Raw genomic sequence first — 27,532 nt, 5'->3', positions numbered from 1 at the left:
CTGGAGTCTGTTAGACAAAAGAGAGTCACACTCTAGTGGTGCAGAACAGAGATGAAAGACAGCCCAATATATATCTCTGCCGGCATTCCCAGGCTTGTGTTTCTTTCTTGGCTCTGAATTAGGTTATTTTTGCTCCCTCAGGGACATTCCCTGATTATAAATCTCTGGGATACGATGTATTTCCAGTTCCTAATGGTTGGAAAGAAGGAGGCAATTTGTGTAGTTCTCAGTAACCAACATTACTTCTGTCTGCATAGATTTGCTATATCTCTTAATAACCGGAAAGAAAGTGACATGGTAAGTTTGTCTGGAACTGTTAAATTCACTGTAACAACCAGTAGAGCTCTGAGAAGGAGCCCCGTGACCCAGGGCTGGCTAACTTGCCCAGAATCAGGTCCTGAAATGTAATCCCATAGTCTGAGGGTTTGAGTATGATTTACTGAGCTTGTCCCTGATCTAAGAACAGCCAGTCACAAGCTTCCCCTTCTGCCTGGACTGAACATTGACATTCTTGTCAAAATCTGGGTTTGATTAGCCTTTATTGGAATGGGTTTTATATATATATATATATATATATATATATAAAACCCATTGTTATATATATATATATATACACACGTGTGTGTTAGTCTTTATCTCATCCTCTCCCCATTTCAGCAGCCTCAGAGGGCATTTGTCATCCGTTTAAAGCTGGTGCAGAAAGACCACATCAACAGAGAGGGAAATGGTGAATCACTTCAGATGCTCATACTTGCTATGGTCAGTGCCAGAAAGGAACCAGCCAAAGAAAACACATTCTCAAGTCCAATGGCCTCAAAGTTAGCCCATTTTCCCATTTGTCTTTCCTCAGACAGAAGATAGCCAGACCAGGGTGACCCCTTAGGAATGTCCAGGTCAGTCACAGATGGATCCTGTGGACTCAAACGATTGTAGAGACACGTAAAATGTCACCAAATGCAATTCCTTGCCTTCAGAAAAGCCAACTTGGCTATGGTGTTATCAGTCTTTTCCCAATGTTATATCGTACACTTATAGGCTTAGAGTTATGAGAGACTTCGATCGTATTTTCTCACCATGTTTGAATGCTAGAGTATCCCAATGTGAAGAGCAGCTCTGGCCTGGGGGACAGGAAGGGTTGTTACACTACAGGAAGTGGAATAGGTATTTGTGGGTCTGTACGCTCAGCTGTGGCCTTGATACAATCAATCAATCAAATGTATTTATAAAGCCCTTCTTACATCAGCTGATGTCACAAAGAGCTGTACAGAAACCCAGCCTAAAACTCCAAACAGCAAGCAATGCAGGTGTAGAAGCACGGTGGCTCGGAAAAATCCCTAGAAAGGCCGGAACCTAGGAAGAAACCTAGTGAGGAACCAGGCTATGAGTGGTGGTCAGTCCTCTTCTGGCTGTGCCGGGTGAAGATTATAACAGAACATGGCCAAGATGTTCAAATGTTCATAGATGACCTGGTAATAATAATCTCAGTGGTTGTAGAGGGTCCAACGGGTCAGCACCTCAAGAGTAATTATCAGTTGGCTTTTCATAGCCAATCATTCAGAGTATCTCTACCTCTCCTGCTGTCTCTAGAGAGTTGAAAACATCAGGTCTGGGACAAGGTAGCACGTCTGGTGAGAAGGTCAGAGTTACATAGCCACAGGCAGAACAGTTGAAACTGGAGCAGCAGCACGACCACGTGGACTGGGGACAGCAAGGAGTCACAAGATGCAGGCCTCCTAATTGTCCCTAGAATTTCTACGCAAACAGCTGGAGGCAGGGCTTTCTCCTATAGAGCTCCATTTTTATGGAATGGTCTGCCTCCCTACAGTATGTGAGAGACGCAAACTTGATCTCAACCTTTAAGTCTTTACTGAAGACTCATCTCTTCAGTGGGTCATATGATTGAGTGTAGTCTGGCCCAGGAGTGTGAAGGTGAACGGAAAGGCTCTGGAGCAACGAACCGCCCTTGCTGTCTCTGCCTGGCCGGTTCCCCTCTTTCCACTGGGATTCTCTACCTCTAACCCTATTACAGGGGCTGAGTCACTGGCTTACTAGGGCTCTTTCATACCGTCCCTAGGAGGGGTGCGTCACTGGAGTGGGTTGAGTCACTGATGTGATCTTCCTGTCTGGGTTGGCGCCCCCCCTTGGGTTGTGCCGTGGCGGAGATCTTTGTGGGCTATACTCGGCCTTGTCTCAGGATGGTAAGTTGGCCGCCTTTCGTTCCAGTTCTCTGCTGCCTGTGACTGGAACGAATTGCAAAAATTGCTGAAGTTGGAGACTTTTATCTCCCTCACCAACTTCAAACATCTGCTATCTGAGCAGCTAACCAATCGCTGCAGCTGTACATAGTCTATCGTTAAATAGCCCACCCAATTTACCTACCTTATCCCCATACTGTTTTTATTTATTTACTTTTCTGCCCTTTTGCGCACCAGTATCTCTACCGGTACATGACCATGTGATCATTTATCACTCCAGTGTTAATCTGCAAAATTGTAATTATTTGCCTACCTCCTCATGCCTTTTGCACACAATGTATATAGACTCTTTTTTTCTACTGTGTTATTAACTTGTTAATTGTTTACTCCATGTGTAACTCTGTGTTGTCTGTTCACACTGCTATGCTTTATCTTGGCCAGGTTGCAGTTGTAAATTAGAACTTGTTCTCAACTAGCCTACCTGGTTAAATAAAGGTGAAATAAAAATAAAAATTGTCAGATTCAACAGAAGATCCCATTGTTTCTTGGGACCTAGAACTAGCATCTCTGTTTAAGTAGAACATTTGCCGCCATTCACTTCCTTATGTCTGAATCACAGGCTTCCAGGGGGGGCAATTTTGGGGCTTCACCATGTTTCATCGAAATGTACAGCTGTGTGTCATCCGCATAGCAGTGAACGTTAACATTGTTTTTGAATGACATCACCAAGATGTAAAATATATAGTGAAAACAATAGTGGTCCTAAAACGGAGCCTTGAGGAACACCGAAATGTACAGTTGATTTGTCAGAGGACAAACCATCTTCAGAGACAAACTGATATCTTTCTGACAGATAAGATCTAAACCAGGCAAGAACTTGTCCGTGTAGACCAATTTGGGTTTCCAATCTCCAAAACAATGTGGTGATCAGTGGTATCAAAAGCAGCACTAAGGTCTAGGAGCACAAGGACAGATGCAGAGTAAATGGCCATTAAAAGGTCATTTCCACCTTCACAAGTGCAGTCTCAGTGCTATGATGGGGTCTAAAACCAGACTGAAGCATTTCATATACATTGTTTGTCTTCAGGAAGGCAGTGAGTTGCTGTGCAACAGCTTTTTTTTTATGTTGAGAGGAATGGGAGATTTGATATCGGCTGATAGTTTTTTATATATTCTTGGTCAAGGTTTGGCTTTTTCAAGAGGCTTTATTATTGCCACTTTTAGTGAGTTTGGTACACATCCAGTACACATCTGGTGGGTGGAGAAGCAGCTCTTTCAGTAGTTTAGTTGGAATAGGATCCAGTATGCAGCTTGAAGGTTTGGAAGCAATGATTATTCAATGTGTCAAGAGATATAGTATTAAAAAACTTGAGTGTCTCTCTTGATCCTAGGTTCTGGCAGTGTTTTGTAGACTCGGGACAGCTGAACTTTGGAGGAATACGCAGATTTAAAGTCCGTAACTTGCTTTCTAATGATCACAATCTTTTCGTCAAAGAAATCCATGAATTTATCACTGCTGAAGTGAAAGCCATCCTCTCTTGGGAAATGCTGCTTTTTAGTTAGCTTTGTGACAGTATCAAAAATACATTTTGGATTGTTCTTATTTTCCTCAATTAAGTTGAAAAATAGGATGATCAAGCAGCAGTGAGGGCTCTTTGATACTGCACGGTACTGTCTTTCCAAGCTAGTCGGAAGACTTCCAGTTTGGTGTAGCGCCATCTTCATCCAATTTTCTGGAAGCTTGCTTCAGAGCTCGGGTATTTTCTGTATACCAGGGAGATAGTTTCTTATGACAAATGTTATTTGATTTTAGGGGTGCGACTGCATCGAGGGTATTGCCCAAGGTTAAATTTAGTTCCTCAGTTAGGTGATTAACTGATTTTGTACTCTGACGTCCTTGGGTAGGTGGAGGGAGTCTGGAATGGCATCTAGGAATCTTTGGGTTGCCCAAGAATTTATAGCACGGCATTTGATGATCCTTGGTTGGAGTCTGAGCAGATTATTTGTTGAGACTGCAAACGTAATAAAATGGTGGTCACATAGTCCAGGATTATGAGGAAAAACATTAAGATCCACAACATTTATTCCACGGGACAAAACTAGGTCCGGAGTATGACTGTGGCAGTGAGACATGTTGGGCAAAACCCACTGAGTTGATGATGGCTCCGAAAGCATTTTGGAGTGGGACTGTGTACTTTTCCATGTGAATGTTAAAGTCACCAAAAATGTGAATATTATCTGCCATGGCTACAAGGTTCGATAGGAATTCAGGGAACTCACTGAGAAATGCTCTATATGGCCCAGGAGGCCTGTAAACAGTAGCTATAAAAAGTGTGTGTGTGTGTGTGTGTGTGTGTGTGTGTGTGTGTGTGTGTGTGTGTGTGTGTGTGTGTGTGTGTGTGTGTGTGTGTGTGTGTGTGTGTGTGTGTGTGTGTGTGTGTGTGTGTGTGTGTGTGTGTGTGTGTGTGTGCGTTTGCGCGCCCACGGCTAAAGGTTATTAATGAGAAGTGAGGGAGAAAAAGTAAGGTGCCCTCTTTCCTGGCAGGAGACAGTAGCAGTAGAAGATGAAGTTTTCCATAAGCATGTGTGATTGGCCTTGAATACAGACTGATGAATCTGTTGATACCTTTACAGTGTTGTTCATCCCAAATAGAAACACAAGCTGCTTCTCAAATTGACTAATTTGGATGTCTGCAAACAATTTGACCCTGGACATAATCATTTCTCATCTAGCTCTGGATTTATTGTGTGTGTATAAGACACTGATTTTATTGGCAGTCACAGTCCTCTTGTGTACGATATACAGTATATTTTATTTTTTAAATTATATTTCAGCATTTATCAGTACTGAGCAAACAAGTCTAACTCTCTTGGTGATCTGACTGTTCAGTCCCTATTGACTCAGGTACACACACAGACACACAGAAACACAGAAACACACAGAACAAGCTGACACACACAAGCAGACAGGCACGCACACACACACACACACACACACACACACACACACACACACACACACACACACACACTGTGCCAACAGGTGCCTCGTCAATCACTCTAGCAGCAACAGACAGCAGCCTTGACTAGTGGATCCTCCCTGCAGACGGCTGCCAGGTCTGACAATCCCTTCTGCACCCATTATCCCCCCCGTTCCCCCCTGATGTTTACCTCTCTGACAGTCTGGTCATTTCCACTGACACACACAGGCCTGTCTCTCACCGTTCCACACTGGCACTGTACAGGGGGCTCAGCAGCAAATATCATCCCAGTCACTGAGTGCTGACAAGGTATCCTATTAGCTTAGGAGCGCAATGGAAACTGGAAAGTCAAGGAAACGTTAGGCTGCATCATTGCATCAAGTCGTAAGGTCCTGTTACATCGAGACACACTCAGGGACAGACAAAGTGAGACTAGTTTCACTGCCCTGCATCCTTGCAGAAACCGAGCACCAATGAAGATTCTGTGTTAATCAAATGGCCTCCCGGACTATTTACATTGACCCCCTTCCCCCCCCCTTTTTTTTACACTGCTGCTACTCGCTGTTTATTATCTATGCGTAGTCACGTGTACAAACTACCTCGACTAACCTGCACCGCCACACATTGACTCGGTGCCGGTACCCCCTGTATATAGCCTCGTTTTTGTTATCTCATTTTATTGTTACTTTTTATTTTTTACTTTATCTTATTTATTATTTAGGATGGAAGAGGAGGGTGGAGGGTAGAGGTCGACCGATTATGATTTTTCAACACCGATACCGATTATTGGAGGACCAAAAAAGCCGATGCTGATTTATTTATTTTTAAAAAATGTGTTTGTAATAATGACAATTACAACAATACTGAATTAACTTATTTTAACTTAATATAATACATCAATAAAATCAATTTAGCCTCAAGTAGATAATGAAACATGTTCAATTTGGTTTAAATAATGCAAAAACAAAGTGTTGGAGAAGAACGTAAAAGTGCAATTTGTGCTATGTAAGAAAGCTAACGTTTAAGTTCCTTGCTCAGAACATATGAAAGCTGGTGGTTCCTTTGAACACAAGTCTTCAATATTCCCAGGTAAGAAGTTTTAGGTTGTAGTTATTATAGGACTATTTCCCTCTATACCATTTGTATTTCATTAACCTTTGACTATTGGATGTTCTTATAGGCACTTTAGTATTGCCAGTGTAACAGTATAGCTTCTGTGCCTCTCCTCGCTCCTCCCTGGGCTCGTACCAGCAACACAACGACAACAGCCACCACATCAAAGCAGTGTTACCCATGCAGAGCAAGGGAAACAACCACCCCAAGGCTCAGAGAGAGTGAAGTTTGAAACGCTATTAGCGCGCGCTAACTAGCCAGCCATTTCACTTCGGTCACACCAGCCTCATCTCGGGAGTTGATAGGTTTGAAGTCATAAACAGAGCAATGCTTGATGCACAACAAAGAGCTGCTGGCAAAACACACGAAAGTGCTGTTTGTATGAATGTTTACGCGCCTGCTTCTGCCTACCACCGCTCAGTCAGATACTTAGATACTTGTATGCTCAGTCAGATTATATGCAACCGAGGACACGCTACATAATATCTAGTAATATCATCAACCATGTGTAGTTAACTAGTGATTAAGATTGATTGTTTTTTATAAGATAAGTTTTATGCTAGCTGGCAACTTACCTTGGCTTACTGCATTTGCTTAACAGGCAGTCTCCTTGTGGAGTGCAACGAGAGAGAGGCAGGTCGTTATTGCGTTGGACTAGTTAACTGTCTTTCTGCCCCTGAACAGGCAGTTAACCCACCGTTCCTAGGCCGTCATTGAAAATAAGAATGTGTTGTAACTGACTTACCTAGTTAAATAAAGATTAAATAAAGGTGTAAAACTAAAATGTTTTAAAAATCGGCAAAAATGGCGCCCAGAAATACCGATTTCCGATTGTTATGAAAACTTTAACTCGGCCCTAATTAATCGGCCATTGCGATTAATCGGTTAACCTCTAGTGGAGGGGGTAGAGAAGGGTGGAGGGGGATGGAAGAGGAGGGTGGAGGAGGATGGAAAAGGAGGGTGGAGGGGGTAGAGGAGAATAGAGGGGGTAGAGGAGGATAGAGGGGGTAGAGGAGGTTGGAGGGGGATGGAAGAGAAGGGTGGAAGGGGGTAGAGGGGGCAGAGTTGTTACTGGGAGACGGGTGATCTGATAATGCATCTGTGAGTACAACACCATGGAATGCAAAAAACTGCCTGTTTGTCAGTCTGCCTCACTGTCCAGAGAGAACTGGGTCACTCAAGCCCACATCATTATCTCACTAGACTAGAGTGATGTGCTCCAGGTACTGGAGGTAGTTCACAGAGTACTCTGCTGTACAGGAGTTGTTTTCCTCCAGAGGTGTAGTAGATGTAATCCTGACTTGAGAAATCTTTTCAGTAGCTTGGGCTGTTCTATTGTTCTGATCTACAGTGCATTCGGGAGGTATTCAGACCCCCTTTCCTACATTTTGTTACGTTACAGCCTTATTCTAAAATGGATTCAGTTGTCCCCCCCCCCTCATCAACCTACACACAATACCCCATAATGACAAAGAAAAAACAGTTTGTTTTGAATTTTTTGCAAATTAATACAACAACAAAAAGATGTAAATATCACATTTAGATAAGTATTCAGACCCTTTACTCAGTACGCTGTTGAAGCACCTTTGGCAGCGATTACAGCCTTGAGTCTTCTTGAGTATGACGCTACAAGCTTGGCACACCTGTTTCTCAAAATAGTTTTTGTTTGAGTTTTTGTTTGTTCGGGCTCTGGCTGGGCCACTCAAAGACATTCAGAGACTCTTGCATTGTCTTGGCTGTGTGCTTAGGGTCGTTGTTCTGTTGGAAGGTGAACTTTCACCCCAGTCTGAGGTCCTGAGCGCTTTAGAGCAGGTTTTCATCAAGGATCTCTTCATACTTTGCGTCGTTCATCTTTCCCTCGATCCTGACTGAAAAACATCCCCCATAGCATGATGCTGCCACCACCGTGATTCACCGTAGGGATGGTGCCAGGTTTCCTCCAGATGTGGCGCTTGGCATATAGGCCAAATAGTTCAATCTTGGATTCATAAGACCAGAGAATCTGGTTTCTCATGGTCTGAGAGTCCTTTAGGTGCCTTTTGGCTAACTCCAAGTGGACTGTCATGTGCATTTTACTGATTGGTGGTGCTGCAGAGATGGTTGTCCTTCTGGAAGGTTCTCCCATCTACACAGAGGAACTCTGGAGCTCTGTCAGAGTGACCATCGGGTTCTTGGTCACCTCCCTGACCACCCCCAATTGCTCAGTTTGGCTGGGCGGCGAGCTCTAGGAACAGTCTTGGTGGTTCCAAACTTCTTCCGTTTAAGAATGATGGAGGCCACTGTGTTCTTGGGGACATTAAATGCTGCAGAAATGTTTTGGCGCCCGTCTCTAGGTCTGTGCCTCGACACAATCCTGTCTCGGAGCGCTACGGACAATTCCTTCGACCTTGTGGCTTGGTTTTTGCCCTGACATGTGGGACCTTATATAGACAGGTGTGTGCCTTTCCAAATCATGTCCAATCAATTGGAATTTACCACAGGTGGACTCCAATAAAGTTTTAGAAACATCTCAAGGAGGATCATTGGAAACAGGATGCACCTGAGCTAAATTCTGAGTCCCCTAGCAAAGGGTCTGAATACTTATGTAAATAAGGTATTTCTGATTTATCTAAAAACCTGTTTTCGCTTTTTCATTATCGGCTATTGTGTGTAGATTGATGAGGATTTTTTTTATTTAATCAATTTTAGAATAAGGCTGTAACATAACAAAATGTGGAAAAAGTCAAGGGGTCTGAATACTTTTTGAATGCACCCAACAAGCTTTCGCAGTCTCACTGCAGAATCAAACGTTTTGAAGGTTTAGGCATTCATTCTGAATGCTTAAGTTCCGCAACGCTCTAGCATAACCCAAGCCTACTTGATGGCAATAGAGCTCACTGTTGCCCTTAGTGGCCAGTTTTAAAGCAATCTCGTCCTTACCTGGACAGACGTCTAATTTCACAGTGGATCTTGAGAGACCAGTGTGACAGATAACCTGCTGACTGCTGGGTGGCAGACAGACACACTGACACTGTGTGCCAAAAGCCCTTCCTCCCAGTCTTTCCCATTCCATCCACCTGACCTCCTTCCTGGAATGTGTCAGTTTATCCCATTTCCAGCCCATCTGGCAGAGTGCTTAGGGCTGTCGGCCAGGGAGCAGCCTGCTGTTCCTGAGTCAGTTCTGGATGTCAGGTCTGGATTCCTGGAGCACTGAGTCCAGGGTAGGGGGCCAATGGTTCCTCTCCCCATATACCTGTGGCTGTATCCCCATGACCCATCGCCACATCCTGCCCCCCCTGCCCTGTCCCGACCTATTAATATCTAGGTCTAGTGTAGGTCCAGCCATAGTGACAACTGTATAACTCTTATCCATTCTCCTGTCATTGTTGATGGATTTTGTCTGTTGTAGATTGTGTCAGTGAGATGGAGGAAGTGGCAATTCATTGCCTTGATATCTTTTCATAAAGCATGCAGAGTATGCAGACATCAGGGCATGTCGTCACTTCCTCTCAGTGGATTTACGGAACGCTATGTTGACCACCATATGTTTGTTGCTTTTCAACTGGCGCCCGTCGGGCATAAACAAACAGGATGTAACAAAGGCACTTCCGGGATGTCTCAAAAGAGGGGTGGTCTTGTTACCGTAGATACTGAATGTACTGTAGCTACAGCTAGTACTGTATCTTCATGCCAACTGTTTCTGTTCAGAATGCACTCTATAGAATACACATCTTGACTGATCTGAGTCCTGTGTCTCTGTGTTTAGATGAAGCTGCCAGTGCTGCTGCTGGGTCGTTCAGCTGACCTGAGGCCTGGTGAGTTTGTGGTGGCCATCGGCAGCCCCTTCTCCCTGCAGAACACGGTCACCACAGGTATCGTCAGCACCACCCAGAGAGGAGGCAAGGAGCTGGGCCTGAGGAACTCTGACATGGACTACATCCAGACGGACGCTATCATCAACGTGAGTGATACATCCACATCATCAGCACACACACAAGCAGCTGTCACACAGGGCATTTAGTTGTGGAACACAGCTGTCACACAGGGCATTTAGTTGTGGAACACAGCTGTCACACAGGGCATTTAGTTGTGGAACACAGCTGTCAGTGCAGGGCATTTAGTTGTGGAACATTTAGTTGTGGAACACAGCTGTCAGTGCAGGGCATTTAGTTGTGGAACATTTAGTTGTGGAACACAGCTGTCAGTGCAGGGCATTTATTTGTGGAACATTTAGTTGTGGATATTTAGTTGTGGAACACAGCTGTCACACAGGGCATTTAGTTGTGGAACATTTAGTTGTGGAACACAGCTGTCAGTGCAGGGCATTTAGTTGTGGAACATTTAGTTGTGGATATTAGTGGATATTTAGTTGTGGAACACAGCTGTCAGTGCAGGACATTTAGTTGTGGAAAACAGCTGTCAGTGCAGGGCATTTAGTTGTGGAACATTTAGTTGTGGAACACAGCTGTCAGTGCAGGGCATTTAGTTGTGGAACATTTAGTTGTGGAGCACAGCTGTCAGTGCAGGGCATTTGGTTGTGGAACATTTAGTTGTAGATATTTAGTGGATATTTAGTTGTGGAACACAGCTGTCAGTGCAGGGCATTTAGTTGTGGAACATTTAGTTGTGGATATTTAGTGGATATTTAGTTGTGGAACACAGCTGTCAGTGCAGGGCATTTAGTTGTGGAACATTTAGTTGTGGAACATTTAGTTGTAGAACACAGCTGTCAGTGCAGGGCATTTAGTTGTGGATATTTAGTTGTGGAACACAGCTGTCACACAGGGCATTTAGTTGTGGAACATTTAGTTGTGGAACACAGCTGTCAGTGTAGGGCATTTAGTTGTGGAACATTTAGTTGTGGATATTTAGTTGTGGAACACAGCTGTCACACAGGGCATTTAGTTGTGGAACATTTAGTTGTGGAACACAGCTGTCAGTGCAGGGCATTTAGTTGTGGAACATTTAGTTGTGGAACACAGCTGTCACACAGGGCATTTAGTTGTGGAACATTTAGTTGTGGAACACAGCTGTCACACAGGGCATTTAGTTGTGGAACATTTAGTTGTGGAACACAGCTGTCACTGCAGGGCATTTCGTTGTGGAACATTTAGTTGTGGATATTTAGTGGATATTTAGTTGTGGAACACACAACAGTAGCTCCCCCTTATTTGCCCCGTTACACACGAAGGAGCTGTAGATATACCATCTGATCATCCTTTTAACCTGAATGTTGTTCCTTTTCAGTATGGGAACTCTGGCGGACCCCTGGTCAATCTGGTAAGATATCATTTCTTATTGATATAAATTACATCTTTCAGAATGGTCTTAAAGGTCCATTTCAGCTGTTTTTATTTCAGTATCAAATCATTTCTGGGTAACAATGAAGTACCTTACTCTGATTGTTTTCAGTTAGAATGGTCTAAAATATACTAAAATAGCTTCTTAGCGAAGAGCAATTTCTCAAGCAAGAATTTAGCTAAAACTGTCTGGGAGTGATCTGAGTGGAGAGGGGAAAGCTGAAAATATGCTGCTATTGGCAGAGCGGTTTGGAAGTCTCTTTCTTATTGGTCTGCTAACTAATTTGCCACCGGGTGATGTCACAAGGCAGGCCAAAACTCCACCCCACCAAAACAGGCTGAAATTTCAGGTGGTCTTATCAAACAGCTCTTTACACCAAAAGGGTATTATCATCATTTTCGCAATTTCACAGTGTTATTCCAACCTCATAGTGTGGAAATATATATAAAACACAGGAAATCACGTTGTTAACTGCACTGGACCTTTCATTGTAAATCTATGACACATCTGGAGGATGTATTTTAATAATGTGTGTTGTTTTGTCTTCAGGACGGAGAGGTGATTGGGATCAACACACTGAAGGTGACAGCAGGAATCTCCTTCGCCATCCCATCAGACAAGATCCGTCAGTTCCTGGCAGAGTCCCATGACAGGCAATCTAAAGGTACAGATTACCAATCTAAAGGTAGGGCTGTGACGATTATGGAATTTTGGGGTAACGATAAATTGTCACGCAATTGACCACGGTTATTGTCATAGTTGTCATTTTTTTCAACAATTGTTTTGAGCTTGTAATGCATCATAAATTAATGCATCTTTGAAAATTACCAATGACATACCTAATGAATATAACTCAGGTTTGGTGAAACCCCTGTTTTAAAAATATATTTTAATTGTGCCGTTCTGCTCATAAAACCAACTTTACCCTCTTCATGTATAAAATAAATAAGTACAAATAAAATAAACAAAACTGCTATTGGGTTAGTTTTATCTACTTGAAAATAAAGTTTAAAAAAAATATATATATATATATATATATATATATATATATTATATATATATATATATATATATATATATATATATGTATATATAAAATCTCCCCCTCTTAAAATGAATGTATTAAGACAATTTTGGCAATTTATTTTTAAGTTTACGGTTATTATCGGTTAGACCAGGGTTTCCCAAACTCAGTCTTGCCCCCCCACTTATTGGGCCAGACCTATCTAAAGTTTCATGGTTTTGACCAGGTACTGCATATTGAATTTTCAATGTTTATCACCATGTGCATGCTAACGCAGCATTTATCCTCTTTTCTTTAGGGAAATTATCAACAAGTAAGAAATATATCGGTGTGAGGATGATGACTCTCACACCAATGTAAGTTTCAGACAGCCTGGTTCATCTTGTGAATGAAATTCTTCCAAATACCTGCGTTACATTAAACACATCTCTGTTTTCATTGGTTCCTTTCCCATAGGCTTGCAAAGGAGCTGAAGGAGAGACAATCGGACTTCCCCGATGTTACCTCAGGGGCATATGTCATCGAGGTCATCCCAAAAACACCAGCTGAGACGTAAGTAGTATCTAGGACCTGAAAGGATTCTTTGCTGTCCCCATGGGAGAACCTTTGACGAATGGGTTCTACATGGAACAAAAAGGGTTCTTCTATTGGGACAGCTGAAGAACCCTTTTGAAACCATTTTTTCTAAGAGTGTACTGAGAACAGAACAGTTCAAGTCCTCGACCTTAGATTAGGACAGGAGCATTTAACGACTCATTTGGTAGTTGGCTAAGTCTCCATCCCTCTCATTAAGGTTGCTAAGAGTTCATTGTCGTCTACTCTTAAAATTAGACTGACCTCATAGCACAATGAATTAGCATTTCATGACCACATAAACAGCATGACAGAGCAGTCTACAGAATGCACTCTCTGTATATTTTTTGTGGCCACATAAAATAATTTGTGCTGAGGCGGTGGTCTCCCACTCAAGGAAATGAATAGCTTTCTTTTTGTCTGGTGGAGTTTGTGGTACCAAGGTTAGCAAAATGGTCTTAGATTTTTCAGAGACTATGGTCAGATTTATTTTCTCACAGTGTCTAACAAGAATGTTACTGCCTCTGTAAGTTCATTTAGCTTTTTTTGGAACGGGGAAAACTCCCTTCTCTCAAATTTAAGAGGCTATATTTATATTCTGTGGATTGAGAGATCTAATGGTGCACACTGCTTATAGAGCCTAACGTACTTTATCAGTAAAGGACATTTCTTTTTTGCTACATTCCCTCTCCTCTACAGAGGTGGCCTGCAGGAGAGTGATGTCATAATCACCATCAACAGCCAGCGAATCACCTCGGCCAGTGACGTCAGCAGCTCCATCAAGAGGGAAGACACGCTGCGGATGGTGGTCCGGCGGGGAAACGAGGACATCATGCTCACCGTCGTCCCAGAGGAGATTGACCCTTGACTTCTCAGCAACCATGAGCTGGTTCTCAGTGTTGAAAATCACGGACCTTAAACCGGGTGTGTCTGGAGCCACACCCTACCTTAGAACCTGTAACTACTAGTGTGTCCCCCTTCCCTCCACTCCCCTCAAACTACAGAGGTCTGTGAGGCCCACACCTACCACCCTGGGAGCTCAAATGTGTCCAGGCTAATAAAGACATATTTTAGCACCCCTGCTAGTTTTTTAGTATTATTTGTCCTCATGTATGAGTCAAAAAGATACTTCCACACTCATTGACACTGATTATTGCCATCACGTTTGTTTTTATACTCTATTAACATCCTTGCACAGAGAACCCTCCTCAGTCAGAGAGAAGAAGTGAAGGGTGTCCTTAATCTGGTTTGTTGTTGATATTGATGATGTGTTTTAATTGTATTTCTCTTGGTATGTTTTGACGACAATTTCACAGAGGGAATAAAATGGTTTTTAAAAAAGTGGTGTTCCTTACTGATATGAAAATCCTAACTCTGACTGCATGAATGTTGATGGTTGAACTATACACATCTAGTAAAGGCCAGTGTACACAGCTTGGCTGCTCTATGCACAGACTGGGACTATGACCATGGCATGATTATGGTTTGGATCATAAACTCAGCAAAAAAAGAAACATCCTCTCACTGTCAACTGCGTTTATTTTCAGCAAACTTAACATGTGTAAATATTTGTATGAACATAACAAGATTCAACAACTGAGACATAAACTGAACAAGATCCATAGACATGTGACTAACAGAAATGGAATAATGTGTCCCTGAACAAAGGGGGGGTCAATTCCAAAAGTAACAGTCAGTATCTGGTGTGGCCACCAGCTGCATTAAGTACTGCAGTGCATCTCCTCCTCATGGACTGCACTAGATTTGCCAGTTCTTGCTGTGAGATGTTACTCCACTCTTCCACCAAGGCACCTGCAAGTTCCCGGACATTTCTGGGGGGAATGGACCTAGCCCCCACCCTCCAATCCAAAAGATCCCAGACGTGCTCAAAGAAAGATGCTCAGGGTCCCTGCTCATCTTCGTGAACGTGCCTTAGGCATGCTGCAAGGAGGCATGAAGACTACAGATGTGACCAGGGCAATAAATTGCAATGTCCGTACTGTGAGACTTCTAAGACAGCACTACAGGGAGACAGGACGGACAACTGATCGTCCTCATTGGCAGACCACGTGTAACAACACCTGCACAGGATCGGTACATCCGAACATCACACCTGCAGTACAGGTAGAGAATGGCAACAACAACTGCCCGAGTTACACCAGGAACGCACAATCCCTCCATCAGCGCTCAGACTGTCTGCAATAGGCTGAGAGAGGCTTGACTGAGGGCTTGTAGGCCTGTTGTAAGGCAGGTCCTCACCAGACATCACCGGCAACAACGTCACCTATGGGCACAAACCCATCGTCTCTGACCCAGACAGGACTGGTAAAAAAGTGCTCTTCACTGACGAGTTGCGGTCTTGTCTCACCAGGGGTGATGGTCGGATTTGCATTTATCGTCGAAGGAATGAGCGTTACACTGAGGCCTGTACTCTGGAGCGGGATTGATTTGGAGGTGGAGGGTCTGTCATGGTCTGGGGCGGTGTGTCACAGCATATCAGAGCTTGTTGTCATTGCAGGCAATCTCAACGCTGTGCATTACAGGGAGGACATCCTCCTCCCTCATGCGGTACCCTTCCTGCAGGCTCATCCTGACATGACCCTCGAGCATGACACTACCATCAGCCATACTGCTCATTCTGTGCGTGATTTCCTGCAAGGCAGGAATGTTAGTGTTCTGCCATGGCCAGCGAAGAGCCCTGATCTCAATCCCATTGAGCACATCCGGGACCTGTTGGATCGGAGGGCTAGGGCCATTCTCACCAGGAATGTCCAGAAACTTGCAGGTGTATATATATATATATATATATATATATATATATATATATATATATATATATATATATATTGATATTGTGGGAACTCCTTCAAGACTGTTGGAAAAGCATTCCAGGGGAAGCTGGTGGAGAGAATGCCAAGAGTGTGCAAAGCTGTCATCAAGGCAAAGGAATAATCTCAAATATAAAATCTATTTTAATTTCAAACTTTTTTGGTTACTACATGATTCCATATGCGTTATTTCATAGTTATGATGTCTTCACTATTATTCTGCGATGTTGAAAATAGTAAAAATAAAGAAAAACCCTTGAATGAGTAGGTGTTTATATACACTGCTCAAAAAAATAAAGGGAACACTAAAATAACACATCCTAGATCTGAATGAATGAAATATTCTTATTAAATACTTTTTTCTTTACATAGTTGAATGTGCTGACCACAAAATCACACAAATTAAATTTATCAACCAATGGAGGTCTGGATTTGGAATCACACTCAAAATTAAAGTGGAAAACCACACTACAGGCTGATCCAACTTTGATGTAATATCCTTAAAACAAGTCAAAATGAGGCTCAGTAGTGTGTGTGGCCTCCACGTGCCTGTATGACCTCCCTACAACGCCTGGGCATGCTCCTGATGAGGTGGCGGATGGTCTCCTGAGGGATCTCCTCCCAGACCTGGACTAAAGCATCCGCCAGCTCCTGGACAATCTGTGGAGCGAGACATGATGTCCCAGATGTGCTCAATTGGATTCAGGTCTGGGGAACGGGCGGGCCAGTCCATAGCATCAATGCCTTCCTCTTGCAGGAACTGCTGACACACGCCAGCCACATGAGGTCTAGCATTGTCTTGCATTAGGAGGAACCCAGGGCCAACCGCACCAGCATATGATCTCACAAGGGGTCTGAGGATCTCATCTCGGTACCTAATGGCAGTCAGGCTACTTCTGGCGAGCACATGGAGGGCTGTGCAGCCCCCCAAAGAAATGCCACCCCACACCATGACTGACCCACCGCCAAACCGGTCATGCTGGAGGATGTTGCAGGCAGCAGAACGTTCTCCACGGTGTCTCCAGACTCTGTCACGTCTGTCACATGTGCTCAGTGTGAACCTGCTTTCATCTGTGAAGAGCACAGGGCACCAGTGGCGAGTTTGCCTTGGTGTTGTCTTGGTGTTCTCTGGCAAATGCCAAACGTCCTGCACGGTGTTGGGCTGTAAGCACAACCCCCACCTGTGGACGTCAGGCCCTCATACCACCCTCATAGAGTCTGTTTCTGACCATTTGTGCAGACACATGCACATTTGTGGCCTGCAGGGGGTCATTTTGCAGGGCTCTAGCAGTGATCCTCCTGCTCCTCCTTGCACAAACGGAGGTAGCGGTCCTGCTGCTGGGTTGTTGCCCTCCTACGGCCTCCTTCATGTCTCCTGATGTACTGGCCTGTCTCCTGGTAGCGCCCCCATGCTCTGGACACTACGCTGACAGACACAGCAAACCTTCTTGCCACAGCTCGCATTGATGTGCCATCCTGGATGAGCTGTACTACCTGAGCCACTTGTGTGGGTTGTAAACTCCGTCTCATGCTACCACTAGAGTGAAAGCACCGCCAGCATTCAAAGTGACCAAAACATCAGCCAGGAAGCATAGGAACTGAGAAGTGGTCTGTGGTCACCACCTGCAGAACCACTCCTTTATTGGGGGTGTCTTGCTAATTGCATATAATTTCCACCTGTTGTCTATTCCATTTGCACAACAGCATGCAAAATGTATTGTCAATCAGTGTTGCTTCCTAAGTGGACAGTTTGATTTCACAGAAGTGTGATTGACTTAGAGTTACATTGTGTTGTTTAAGTGTTCCCTTTATTTTTTTGAGCTTGGATCCCTTATTGATGTCACTTGTTAAATCCATTTCAATCAGTGTAAATTAACGGGCGGAGACAGGTTATTGTGTACGTTTGCCATTCAGAGGGTGAATGGGCAAGACAAAATATTTAAGTGCCTTTAAACGGGGTTTGGTAATAGGTGCCAGGCACACTGATTTGAGTGTGTGAAGAACTGCAACACTGCTGGGTTTTTCACACTCAACAGTTTCCCGTGTGTATTAAGAATGGTCCACCACCCAAAGGACATCCAGCCAATTTGACACAACTGTGGGAAGCATTGGAGTCAATATGGGCCAGCATCCTTGTGGAACGCTTTCAACACCTTGTAGAGTCCATACCCTGACAATTTGAGGCTGTTCTGGGGACAAAAGGGCGGGTGCAACTCAATATTATGAAGATGTTCCTCATGTTTTGTACACTCAGTGTATATACTGTATATATTTCTGTCTCTGACATTGCTCGTTCGGATATTTCTTCATTTCTACATTTTTCTGGATTATTTGTGTATTGTATTTGTATTGCTAGGTATTACTGCACTGTTGAAGCTAAAATACACAAGCATTTAGCTGCACCTGGGATAACATTTGCAAATCTGTGTACGCGACCGATAACATTTGATTTGATTTGCAGTAAAGGAAAGACACAGACAGAATTAGGTCAACTCTCAAGCCATTGGTCATCTCTTACATTTTATTATGGTCATCCATATATCCTCAGCGAACTGCTTAAGGTGCGACATTAAGTGTCATGTGAATTAACCACAGTATGAGGTGATTTATATATAGAGAAGGATCAATTACGTTAACTTGTGGAATAGACACCGTCTGGAAGGCAGTTTCAACCAGTCAGCATTTAGGATTAGACCCACACGTTACGTAATACGTAATAATTCGACAGTATCCTTTCCGTTACATGTCCTTTGGGCTCAAATCCTAGATAGAAAACACGACCTCACTCTTACCTTTCAAGCATCCCAAATGGCACCCCATTCCCTATGAAGTGTGCACTGCTTTTGACCAGGGCCCTTAGGGATATGGTCAAAAGTAGTGCATGATATAGGGAACAGGGTGCAATTTGGGACGCACACACCGTGTGACATCAGTTACAGAGGCCTCGTTGATTAAATGTTTGGTTAATGTACTGTAAAGGATAGCTCAAGGTTTCTAGAAATAGTGTAAATGTCCCATTAGTCAGACTGTGTGATCTGATGTCAATGTAAGTCTATGTGTTAGTGGGGATGGAGACTACCCCCTGAAAGGCTACAGTTACAGTGTAGATGAATGCTGAGGATGTGATGAGCGTGTTTTAATAATAGACTAGTTTACTGGATGACTCATCCATCCAGGTTAATATCAGTGTCGGGCTTGGGGCCAAATGAGAATACTGTTGTGCTAACTAACAATACAATATATCTGCAATATTAAAACTAACAGTACAATAAATCTGAATTATGTCGATCTGAGGAGAGTTTCTTACCGACAGGCCGGAGGCCATCCTTTCACTGTTGTATTCAAATAATTAAAATATTGATTGCTCTGGGCTTGTATTCATAAAGCCTCTCTGAGTACTGACCTAGGATCAGGTCCCACCTGTCAATGCCGCAAACATGGTCACACGTCTAAAAGGCAAAACTGATCCTATAGAGCAACACTCCTACTCAGTGACATACAGGCCCTAATCTGTATGTTACAAATAGAGTATTCATTTCCAAGAGCACACAAGACATAGTAGGCTACAGTACTGAAAAGCTGTGTTGATTTTTTCCCACTACTTTACACTTCATAAAGATCCTAATACAACAGGTTTGAATTAGTTCCCTTCATTGCCATGCAGAATAGCAGCACCAGCAGTTGGATAGTGTTGATACAGTTGGTACCACTCTACATGCTTTTCTTGGTGAGTGTACTAGGACCTGCCCTTTGCTCACAGGAAGCTTTGCCCTACTTTTGCCTTGCCAGGTCCAGTCAACCAGCACTGACCTACGGCTCTGTAGTTCGAAGCGGTCTGAAGTATACATGTCTAGTCTACAGATCCTGGAGGAAAACACTGGCCCACTCTGTAACCTGATGAGTGTAGACTGGATGAGTGTAGACTGATCAGGAGTGAGGACAACACAGACAGACATCATCCAGGGTTGTTAAAGCAGGCAGTGGCAGACGTCACATGGTGTCTCTCCCACTAAATGTTTTACTGTGTCTGTGCCCAGTGGGATTCAACTGTTTCCATCCAGTTTGATGCATGATCATGATTTATACAAATGATTATTGTTCTCGGACATAGTTATTGATTTAGCTGGTACGGTAATCCACGCCAAACATCCAGCACATCATTCTGGTAAATTCATGTTTCACATAATGCTTAAAATATTTAGTCAGCTGAGCTTTTCCCGGAAAGATCAGCCCGGGGTGTGGTGACCTGTTCAAGGATGCAGCAATGGAGCCCTCTGTAATGTAGTAATGGAGTCCTACCAAAGACACGAAACCAACGGCTCCACCTAGTGCTTCTCCTTTACCAACATAAACATTTAATGTTTTACATTACAGAGGAATGAATATGTTTAGCAGGTGTGGACTGGAGAGCAGGTTTCGTTAGATTCTTAATAATTTTTTTTTTTTACCCTTGCACATAAAATAAACATATTCTGTAGTTTTGTTACAGTATAAATATATTTATTTTCACTCTTGATCATACAGTGCAGTTATTTAAACCAGTCTGTTAATACACAGAATATGAAAGGGAGACAAATTTACAACAGTTAGACATTATTTTACAAACATGCACAAGTGGTAAAACTACAGTAAAATAAGCAGCTTGTCTCTGGGGAGTTGGGTGATTGGGTTCAGGTTATTGGGTGTGGGTTATTGGTCGCAGCCAGTGTAGGGGCTGTGCATGGGGCAGGGGATAAGGTAGGGGCTGGAGTCAGTGGGGGATAGGGATAAGGTAGGGGATGGAACAAATGCAATGGGCTAAAGTCAGTGGGGGCTTGGGTAATATAATAATAATATATCCCATTTAGCAGAGCTTTTGGGATGCTGGGGCCACTACTTTTACATGGGGGCTGTGGCTTGGGTAGAGGATGCCACACAGGGCAGGGGCTGTGGCTTGGGTAGGGGATGCGGCAGGGGCTGTGGCTTGGGTAGAGGATGTGGCAGGGGCTGTGGCTTGGGTAGAGGATGTGGCAGGGGCTGTGGCTTGGGTAGAGGATGTGGCAGGGGCTGTGGCTTGGGTAGAGGATGTGGCAGGGGCTGTGGCTTGGGTAGAGGATGTGGCAGGGGCTGTGGCTTGGGTAGAGGATGTGGCAGGGGCTGTGGCTTTGGTAGAGGATGTGGCAGGGGCTGTGGCTTGGGTAGAGGATGTGGCAGGGGCTGTGGCTTGGGTAGAGGATGTGGCAGGGGCTGTGGCTTGGGTAGAGGATAGGGGCTGTGGCTTGGGTAGGGGATGTGGCAGGGGCTGTGGCTTGGGTAGAGGCCGGAGTTGGGATGGAGTTAGTGCAGGGCCTGAGGCTGGTCAGGCGTGGGTGCTGTGGTCTTGAGGTGGTTAAGGGGAAGGGCCAGGGTCTGCAGTAAGGCCGTTTCCAGGCGCAACTGCATGGCATCCAGTCGCTGGTCCATGTGTTCCATCAGCCTCCTCTCCATCTCGCCCAGACATCTCTCCAGGACCTGCTCCAGCACTCTGCAGCATGCATGCTCCTGCCTGCAAGACAATCCATCACAGAATAGGTTTTCAGAAGAATTAAAGTACCTCCCTTTGGTGCTGTCGCCCTCCCATGTTAACATTGCCCTTGAACATATCCTCGCTATCCTCACAGGTGTCACTGGACCGGGTGTTTTCCCTGACAACAAGACCTTCACAGTCCTACAGACACAAACATTTCCTGGAACATAAACAGACACACCACAATGCCACCAGAACCATTACCAAAAACATTACCAAACCCAGACAGACATGGTCAGCCCTGACATCCCCCATCCACTTGACTCCTAACCACAACATCTGGACACCATTCTACTCCAACCACACCATGTAAACGTTCAGAGGGAGTTTGACATTGTAGTTAGACCCACCACCAGTCATCATACTCACCGCGGGCCGTTGGATGTCTTTGAGGCATCCTCGATGCGGAGCTGCGTCACCTGCCCACACACACTCTGCAGCATAGGGAGCAAGTCAGGGCTGATGCATGGCCTCCGTCCTCCTGGCTGGCCGTTAAGAAAGGGTGACATCATGTCTGCCAGGCCGGTGTGAGTATCGCAGGCTGCACGAGACTGGGGCCATGGTTCTGAGGAGGCAGAGTCAGACATCTCATCTGGCTGGAGGCTAGTGTTGACTGAGGGGTGTTGGATGTCAGCTGGAGCTGAAGAGGGTCCGTTAGTTACTCTAGCAAGAGCAGAGAGAGCCCCACTGCTCACGAGGAGGGGCAGAAACCCACTCAGTGAGTCAGCTTTGTTCTGGAAAAAAAAAAATACCAAAAAGCTTGATTTACCATACAATACAGCGATTGTCTTCGGTGTTCTCTGTTCACTAGTCTTGAGCTTCTCGCTATCTGACAGCCATCTTGGTGGGTAGAAGAATGAACAATACAATACAATACGAGCCAGTGTCTCCTATGCCATTTCGGACTGCGTCATTTTCCACTGAGGCTTCTATTGACTGGTATTGGTGACTGTGGTGCATTGACGTCAGCAGAGAACCCACCTTCTGCTGAAACTGGACCATGTTCATGAGGCTCTGGGCACCCGGTGAGAGGCTGGCGCCCATCTCGTCCACCATAGACTGCACACGGAGCATGTCGATGCTGGGCCCCAGGCTCAGAGAGCAGTCCACAGGTGTCAGTGTCTGTAGGCCCAACACGACCCGAGCCACAGCCACGCTCCCTCGCCCACCAAGAGACAGCAGCTGAGAAAACACAGAGGTTAGCCCAAGAAATGGCACGACCCATAATAACACTAACTAGACAGTTAAAGGGGATGAGTCAATGGATTTCATGCTCCCAGAACCATTGCTATGTGCTAGTAGAGAATAAACAGGAACGGGACTGAAGTAGTAACAGAAACTACTGTTGATTTGAAAGCTGTGGTTGACATGCATACCTTCACCTCACATGATGCGGCAGGGGACTCCAATATGAAGTGTTTCCTGTAGAAGGGTCCCCTCTCTGCACTGAAAAGCAAAAATATATATACTTTTTAATAAGGACATACCACATTACACCCAATTATCATACTGTACCCATTTTTCACTTTAAAATGTATGCCAAACAAAAAAACATGAATTACTAAGTTAAACCATACAACTCCATGCACAAGGAATGCTTTTAATAATTTACTCAGAGATGTTTATACAAAAACAACATTTACTGGACAAACTGCAGATGCAAAGTTTGGTAACAGAATTTCTGTAAAAATCTGTCTGTTTTTTTATGTGACCTCACTTCCCAAAAGCGTAAATATCTGCTCTGGATTAAGTTTAAAAAATGTCTGCAGAAAGAATGGCAGCTATGACATGACAGCTTAACTTAACATTAAAAAAAAAAAATTAAAGTGGGTTGTTGAACTACAGTATTGCAGTAATAGAACTTCATCATGTGTCCCTGATCTGTACTACACAGAAATGCATAATTATGGATATGAATGTCAGTCTCTTCATGGTGATGTATCATGTATAGGTACACAAAAAGGTAGAAATGAGTAATACTCTTTTCATATTTGGCATTATTCTACACACGGGCTATTATTTACATATTCCCTACATATACACACACTGCCGTTCAAAAGTTGAGGCCACTTAGAAATGTCCTTGTTTTTGAAAGGCAACATTTTTTGTCCTTTAAAATATCAAATTGATCAGAAATACAGTGTAAACATTGTTAATGTTGTGAATGACTATTGGAGCTAGAAACGACTGATTTATAATGGAATATCTAGAGGCCCATTATCGGCAATCATCACTCCTGTGTTCCAATGGCACATTGTGTTAGCTAATCCAGGTTTAACATTTTAAAAGGCAAATGTATCATTACAAAACCCTTTTGCAATTATGTTAGCACAGCTGAAAACTGTTGTTCTGATTAAAGAAGCAATAAAACTGGCCTTCTTTAGACTAGTTGAGTTTCTGGAACGTCAGCATTTGTGGGTTCGTTTACAGGCTCAAAATGGACAGAAACAAAGAACATTCTTTTGAAACTCGTCAATATATTCTTTTTCTGAGAAATTATGGCTATTCCATGCGAGAAATTGCCAAGAAACTGAAGATCTCATACAACGTACAACTACTCCTTTCACAGAACAGAGTAAACTGGCTCTAACCAGAATAGAAAGAGGTGCACAACTGAGCAAGAGGACAAGTACATTAGTGTCTAGTTTGAGAAACAGACGCCTCACAAGTCCTCAACTGGCAGCTTCATTAAATAGTACCTGTAAAACACCAGTCTCAACGTCAACCGTGAAGAAAAGACTCCGGGATGCTGGCCTTCTAGGCAGAGTTCCTCTGTCCAGTGTCTGTGTTCTTTTGCAGATCTTAATCTTTTTATTGGCCCGTCTGAGATACGTCATTTTCTTTGCAACTCTGCCTAGGTCAGCATCCCGGAGTCGCCTCTTCACAATTAGCCTTTTAAAATGATAAACTTAGCTAACACAACAAGCCATTGGAACACAGGAGTGACAGTTGCTGATAATGGGCCTCTGTCTGCCTATGTAGATATTCCATTAGAAAATCAGTCATAACCAGCTACAAGTCATTTACAACATTAACAATGTTGACATTTCTGGTCAATTTGATGTTATTGTAATGGACAAAAAAAAAGTTGCTTTCCGTTCAAAAACAAGGACATTTCTAAATGACACCAAACTTTTTTAATTTATAGAAATAAATATACACCTGTCAGGCTGTGTGTTGGGGTCTGTTTCCCCGCGACTGGTGCCACAGTAGTCCCCAGCCTGGGAGTAGACCTCGATTGTGCGGGCCTCGCTGGTCACCAGCAGGCTGGTGATGAGGGCAGGGCAGTGGGGTGCACAGCACAGGGTGATGACACACGGAGACCCCTGCTCAACCTGCTCCAGGAGCACTGGAACACACCTGAGGACAAACAAGAGAGTGATCAAAATGTCAAAGGGTAGCAGTATTTTTATTAAGAAAATCAAGGATTTTAATATCGGTGCTGTAACTATTCTAAAGAGTGGAAGTTAGTCTAGATTGCTAACTATGACCGTCTGGGGCTTCCTGGAACGTTTCAATGAGTTAAGGCATGCATAAACCATTTATGTGTGGTCATTTAAAGGTTGACGAGGTCACTGCGGTATGGGATTGTCTGTCAGTGGAGAAGATAAACAAGGTGTCTTACCCGTTTGGTGTGTCTCTGTCGATCTGACTGATGTCAGTGTTGATACTTGACTGTACTGGGAGAAGGATGTCAGAGAGTTGGCACTCCTGTGATTTGCAAGCCCATGACGTGTGCCCGTTGACAGATCCATCTTTGCTTGTACTCACGTCAATACTGGCCATGATGATGACCGCTTTCCTTAAACGTAATGCCTATCTGGCCTTGGGTAGCTAACTATCTAGCCAAATGGACTAGTAAAATACAAAACCGATTCCTCTTCTACAGCACAAGCACAGTGACGTTATGAACAAATGCTGGGCAGAAACGGTTATTTCAGTCACACTGTTGGTTTGTCTATGCCAGTCGGTAACCGTGCAAAAATATATCAAGCAATCCTATCGACTCTCAAGGAAATGCTAGCTAACGTTAGCATGTTAGATAGCATACAGGCGGCCCGTCCGTTCTTGGGTCAATGGGTGGAAACGTCAGTTAAAACGCTACAATTCATACCTTACATCAACCAATGGTTTTAGAAAGCATATCTGGCGACCAGACGACTAACGAGCTGGCAACTTCGATGAAAGCACGGCTCGCCTATGATGTTACACCACCAATGAAGCACTTCCGGGTTACGCTACCCCCCCCCCTCATTTTTGGTCTTAATTTAAGATTATGGCTAAACATAATTTAGCCTTGTGGTTAAGTTTAGGCTTAAAATCAGATTTTAATAAGAGAAATTGTAGAAATAGGTCATACGACTTTGTGGCTGTGTTGACTAGCGACGACCCTGTGGATCTTCTACTTTTGTAGAACGCTTTTCTTTCTTCCTTCAAAATAAGAGTCCAAACCAGTAGACTGTATAAATGAATAATGATAGTAGTAACCATCCAATTACATATATTATTATGCAATTATTAGCTAACTATTAATTAATGGTGACATTTCGTGGATGAAAAACAAAACAAATTCTATTAAAAACAACATAAAAATATATATTTAAATGTTTTTTAAACAACATTTAAAAACAAAGGAAAACAACTAGCCTTAAACATGTTATTTCTTTTCCCTCTTTTTTAACATGCTGTTTTATTGAAAGACTGACTGGAGTAGTTTTGAGTGAATTTACCATAGACATTAAAACCAGGGCACAGATTTACACAGCACAACTGTATTTTACTCACTGTTTAAATCCAACCGCCAGGTGGCGATATTTACTATCCTGTATAATGGCAATAAAGAGAAAATGGAAACCGGTACATAAACCTACCAGTTAACCGCAGCCCAGTTCAAAATACCGAGGATTTTGAGAAAACAGCGGTGGCATTCGACGTGGGGATTTTAACCCTCTTCCGAAAGCAGTGCTGAGCGGAATAAGGTACCGAAATATGTAATTGATTTTCCAAATTACTGCATGATATTGCTCACTGAAGTATTAGAGGAACGTTAGCCACTATGACCATTCGTTTTGGTCTGCTGCATCCCTCTCTGAAATAACACCTTGATGTTACCGCTATTTTACATTGTAAAATTGCCAGTCACGTCGTTGTTGTAAATTGAACAATAGATTTGAGTTATTTTATCTAAGCTGATATTTGGCCTGCTGTACAGTAGGAACAAATGTGTTAAGGTATAAAACCGAAAGTTTTGTGTCGCAGCTAAATTTTACTGCAGCTATGTGCGGAGTTTTTTATTTTTAAAATCTCCTTAGTGTTTATTTGCTTGCTACGTGTGACAACAACATGTTGCTGGAAACAATTGGTTGATACATTGTTGCACACATGTCACACATCCTCCGCTGACAAAGATTTCTTCACATGTTGCAACGCCGAAACTGTTTCAAGAGTAGATAATTTCCTAATTAGAACGTTCAGAAACATATCTGCAAGCCCATAAAAAAATGTGTTAAAACATACATTTGCAGTCAACTCTAGTTTTTGGCAGTATGGTTTTACTCCAAGGCTAGGGAATCTATTTTGATGGTGCTCCCAAAAATCCCTGCGATGGGGGAGGGGCATGTACGTGGCAGTCTTTTCTCCCTGAATTATACTCCCTGGTTTGAACCTCTCCACAATGTTAGGGTCCTTGCTGTCTGGGAGCCTTGGGACGTCCATACTCTCCATTGAATTTTAAATGTATTATATAACAATTAAAATGTATTTCAGTGAACAGTAGTAACAGACACAGATGCATCACCTCTGCATGTCCTCACCAGTTTTCTTAATCTAATAGCTCTGTGTAGTCTTGTTGGGTCACATCTCACACATTCCTGACCTTTTGATGAAAGACCTACTTTCCATTTACCTAGATAGGGTTGGGTGATAGGTCATCTGCCCTGGGCCTCTGTTCACCTGTTGCACATCTGTTTCAAGGGTACCTACCTATCCAAAAT

At 43.5% G+C, this 27,532-nt stretch overlaps 2 protein-coding genes across 3 annotated transcripts in view; one reads left to right on the top strand and one right to left on the bottom strand.

Annotated features, from left to right (window-relative positions):
* Window positions 1–14,244, top strand: part of htra1b (HtrA serine peptidase 1b) — a 40,451-nt gene extending 26,207 nt beyond the window's left edge. The window contains exons 4-9 of one of the 2 annotated variants that reach the window (XM_064924191.1): window positions 10,035–10,229; window positions 11,516–11,548; window positions 12,119–12,254; window positions 12,892–12,949; window positions 13,050–13,145; window positions 13,866–14,244. In XM_064924191.1, coding sequence (XP_064780263.1) covers window positions 10,035–10,229; window positions 11,516–11,548; window positions 12,119–12,254; window positions 12,892–12,949; window positions 13,050–13,145; window positions 13,866–14,034 — 687 coding nt within the window. In that variant the 3' untranslated portion in view covers window positions 14,035–14,244. The remainder of the gene's footprint in view (window positions 1–10,034; window positions 10,230–11,515; window positions 11,549–12,118; window positions 12,255–12,891; window positions 12,950–13,049; window positions 13,146–13,865) is intronic. The other variant, XM_064924192.1, reaches the window with a different exon arrangement.
* Window positions 14,245–20,918: 6,674 nt separating this feature from the next.
* Window positions 20,919–25,769, bottom strand: c18h10orf88 (chromosome 18 C10orf88 homolog). Its single transcript, XM_064924190.1, has 6 exons — window positions 25,165–25,769; window positions 24,702–24,899; window positions 22,916–22,985; window positions 22,521–22,721; window positions 21,909–22,273; window positions 20,919–21,518 (listed from the first exon to the last, which is right to left on the bottom strand). Exons 1-6 carry the CDS (start codon window positions 25,323–25,325, stop codon window positions 21,311–21,313), a joined length of 1,203 nt encoding a protein of 400 aa, XP_064780262.1. The 5' UTR covers window positions 25,326–25,769; the 3' UTR covers window positions 20,919–21,310.
* Between the last annotated feature and the right edge of the window lie 1,763 nt (window positions 25,770–27,532).

The sequence above is a fragment of the Oncorhynchus masou genome, chromosome 18, assembly GCF_036934945.1.
Source record: "Oncorhynchus masou masou isolate Uvic2021 chromosome 18, UVic_Omas_1.1, whole genome shotgun sequence".
In the NCBI taxonomy this organism is placed as follows: Eukaryota; Metazoa; Chordata; class Actinopteri; order Salmoniformes; family Salmonidae; genus Oncorhynchus; species Oncorhynchus masou.
The sequence above is the reverse complement of the archived record's forward strand: the minus strand, read 5'-3'. Positions and strand labels throughout refer to the sequence as shown.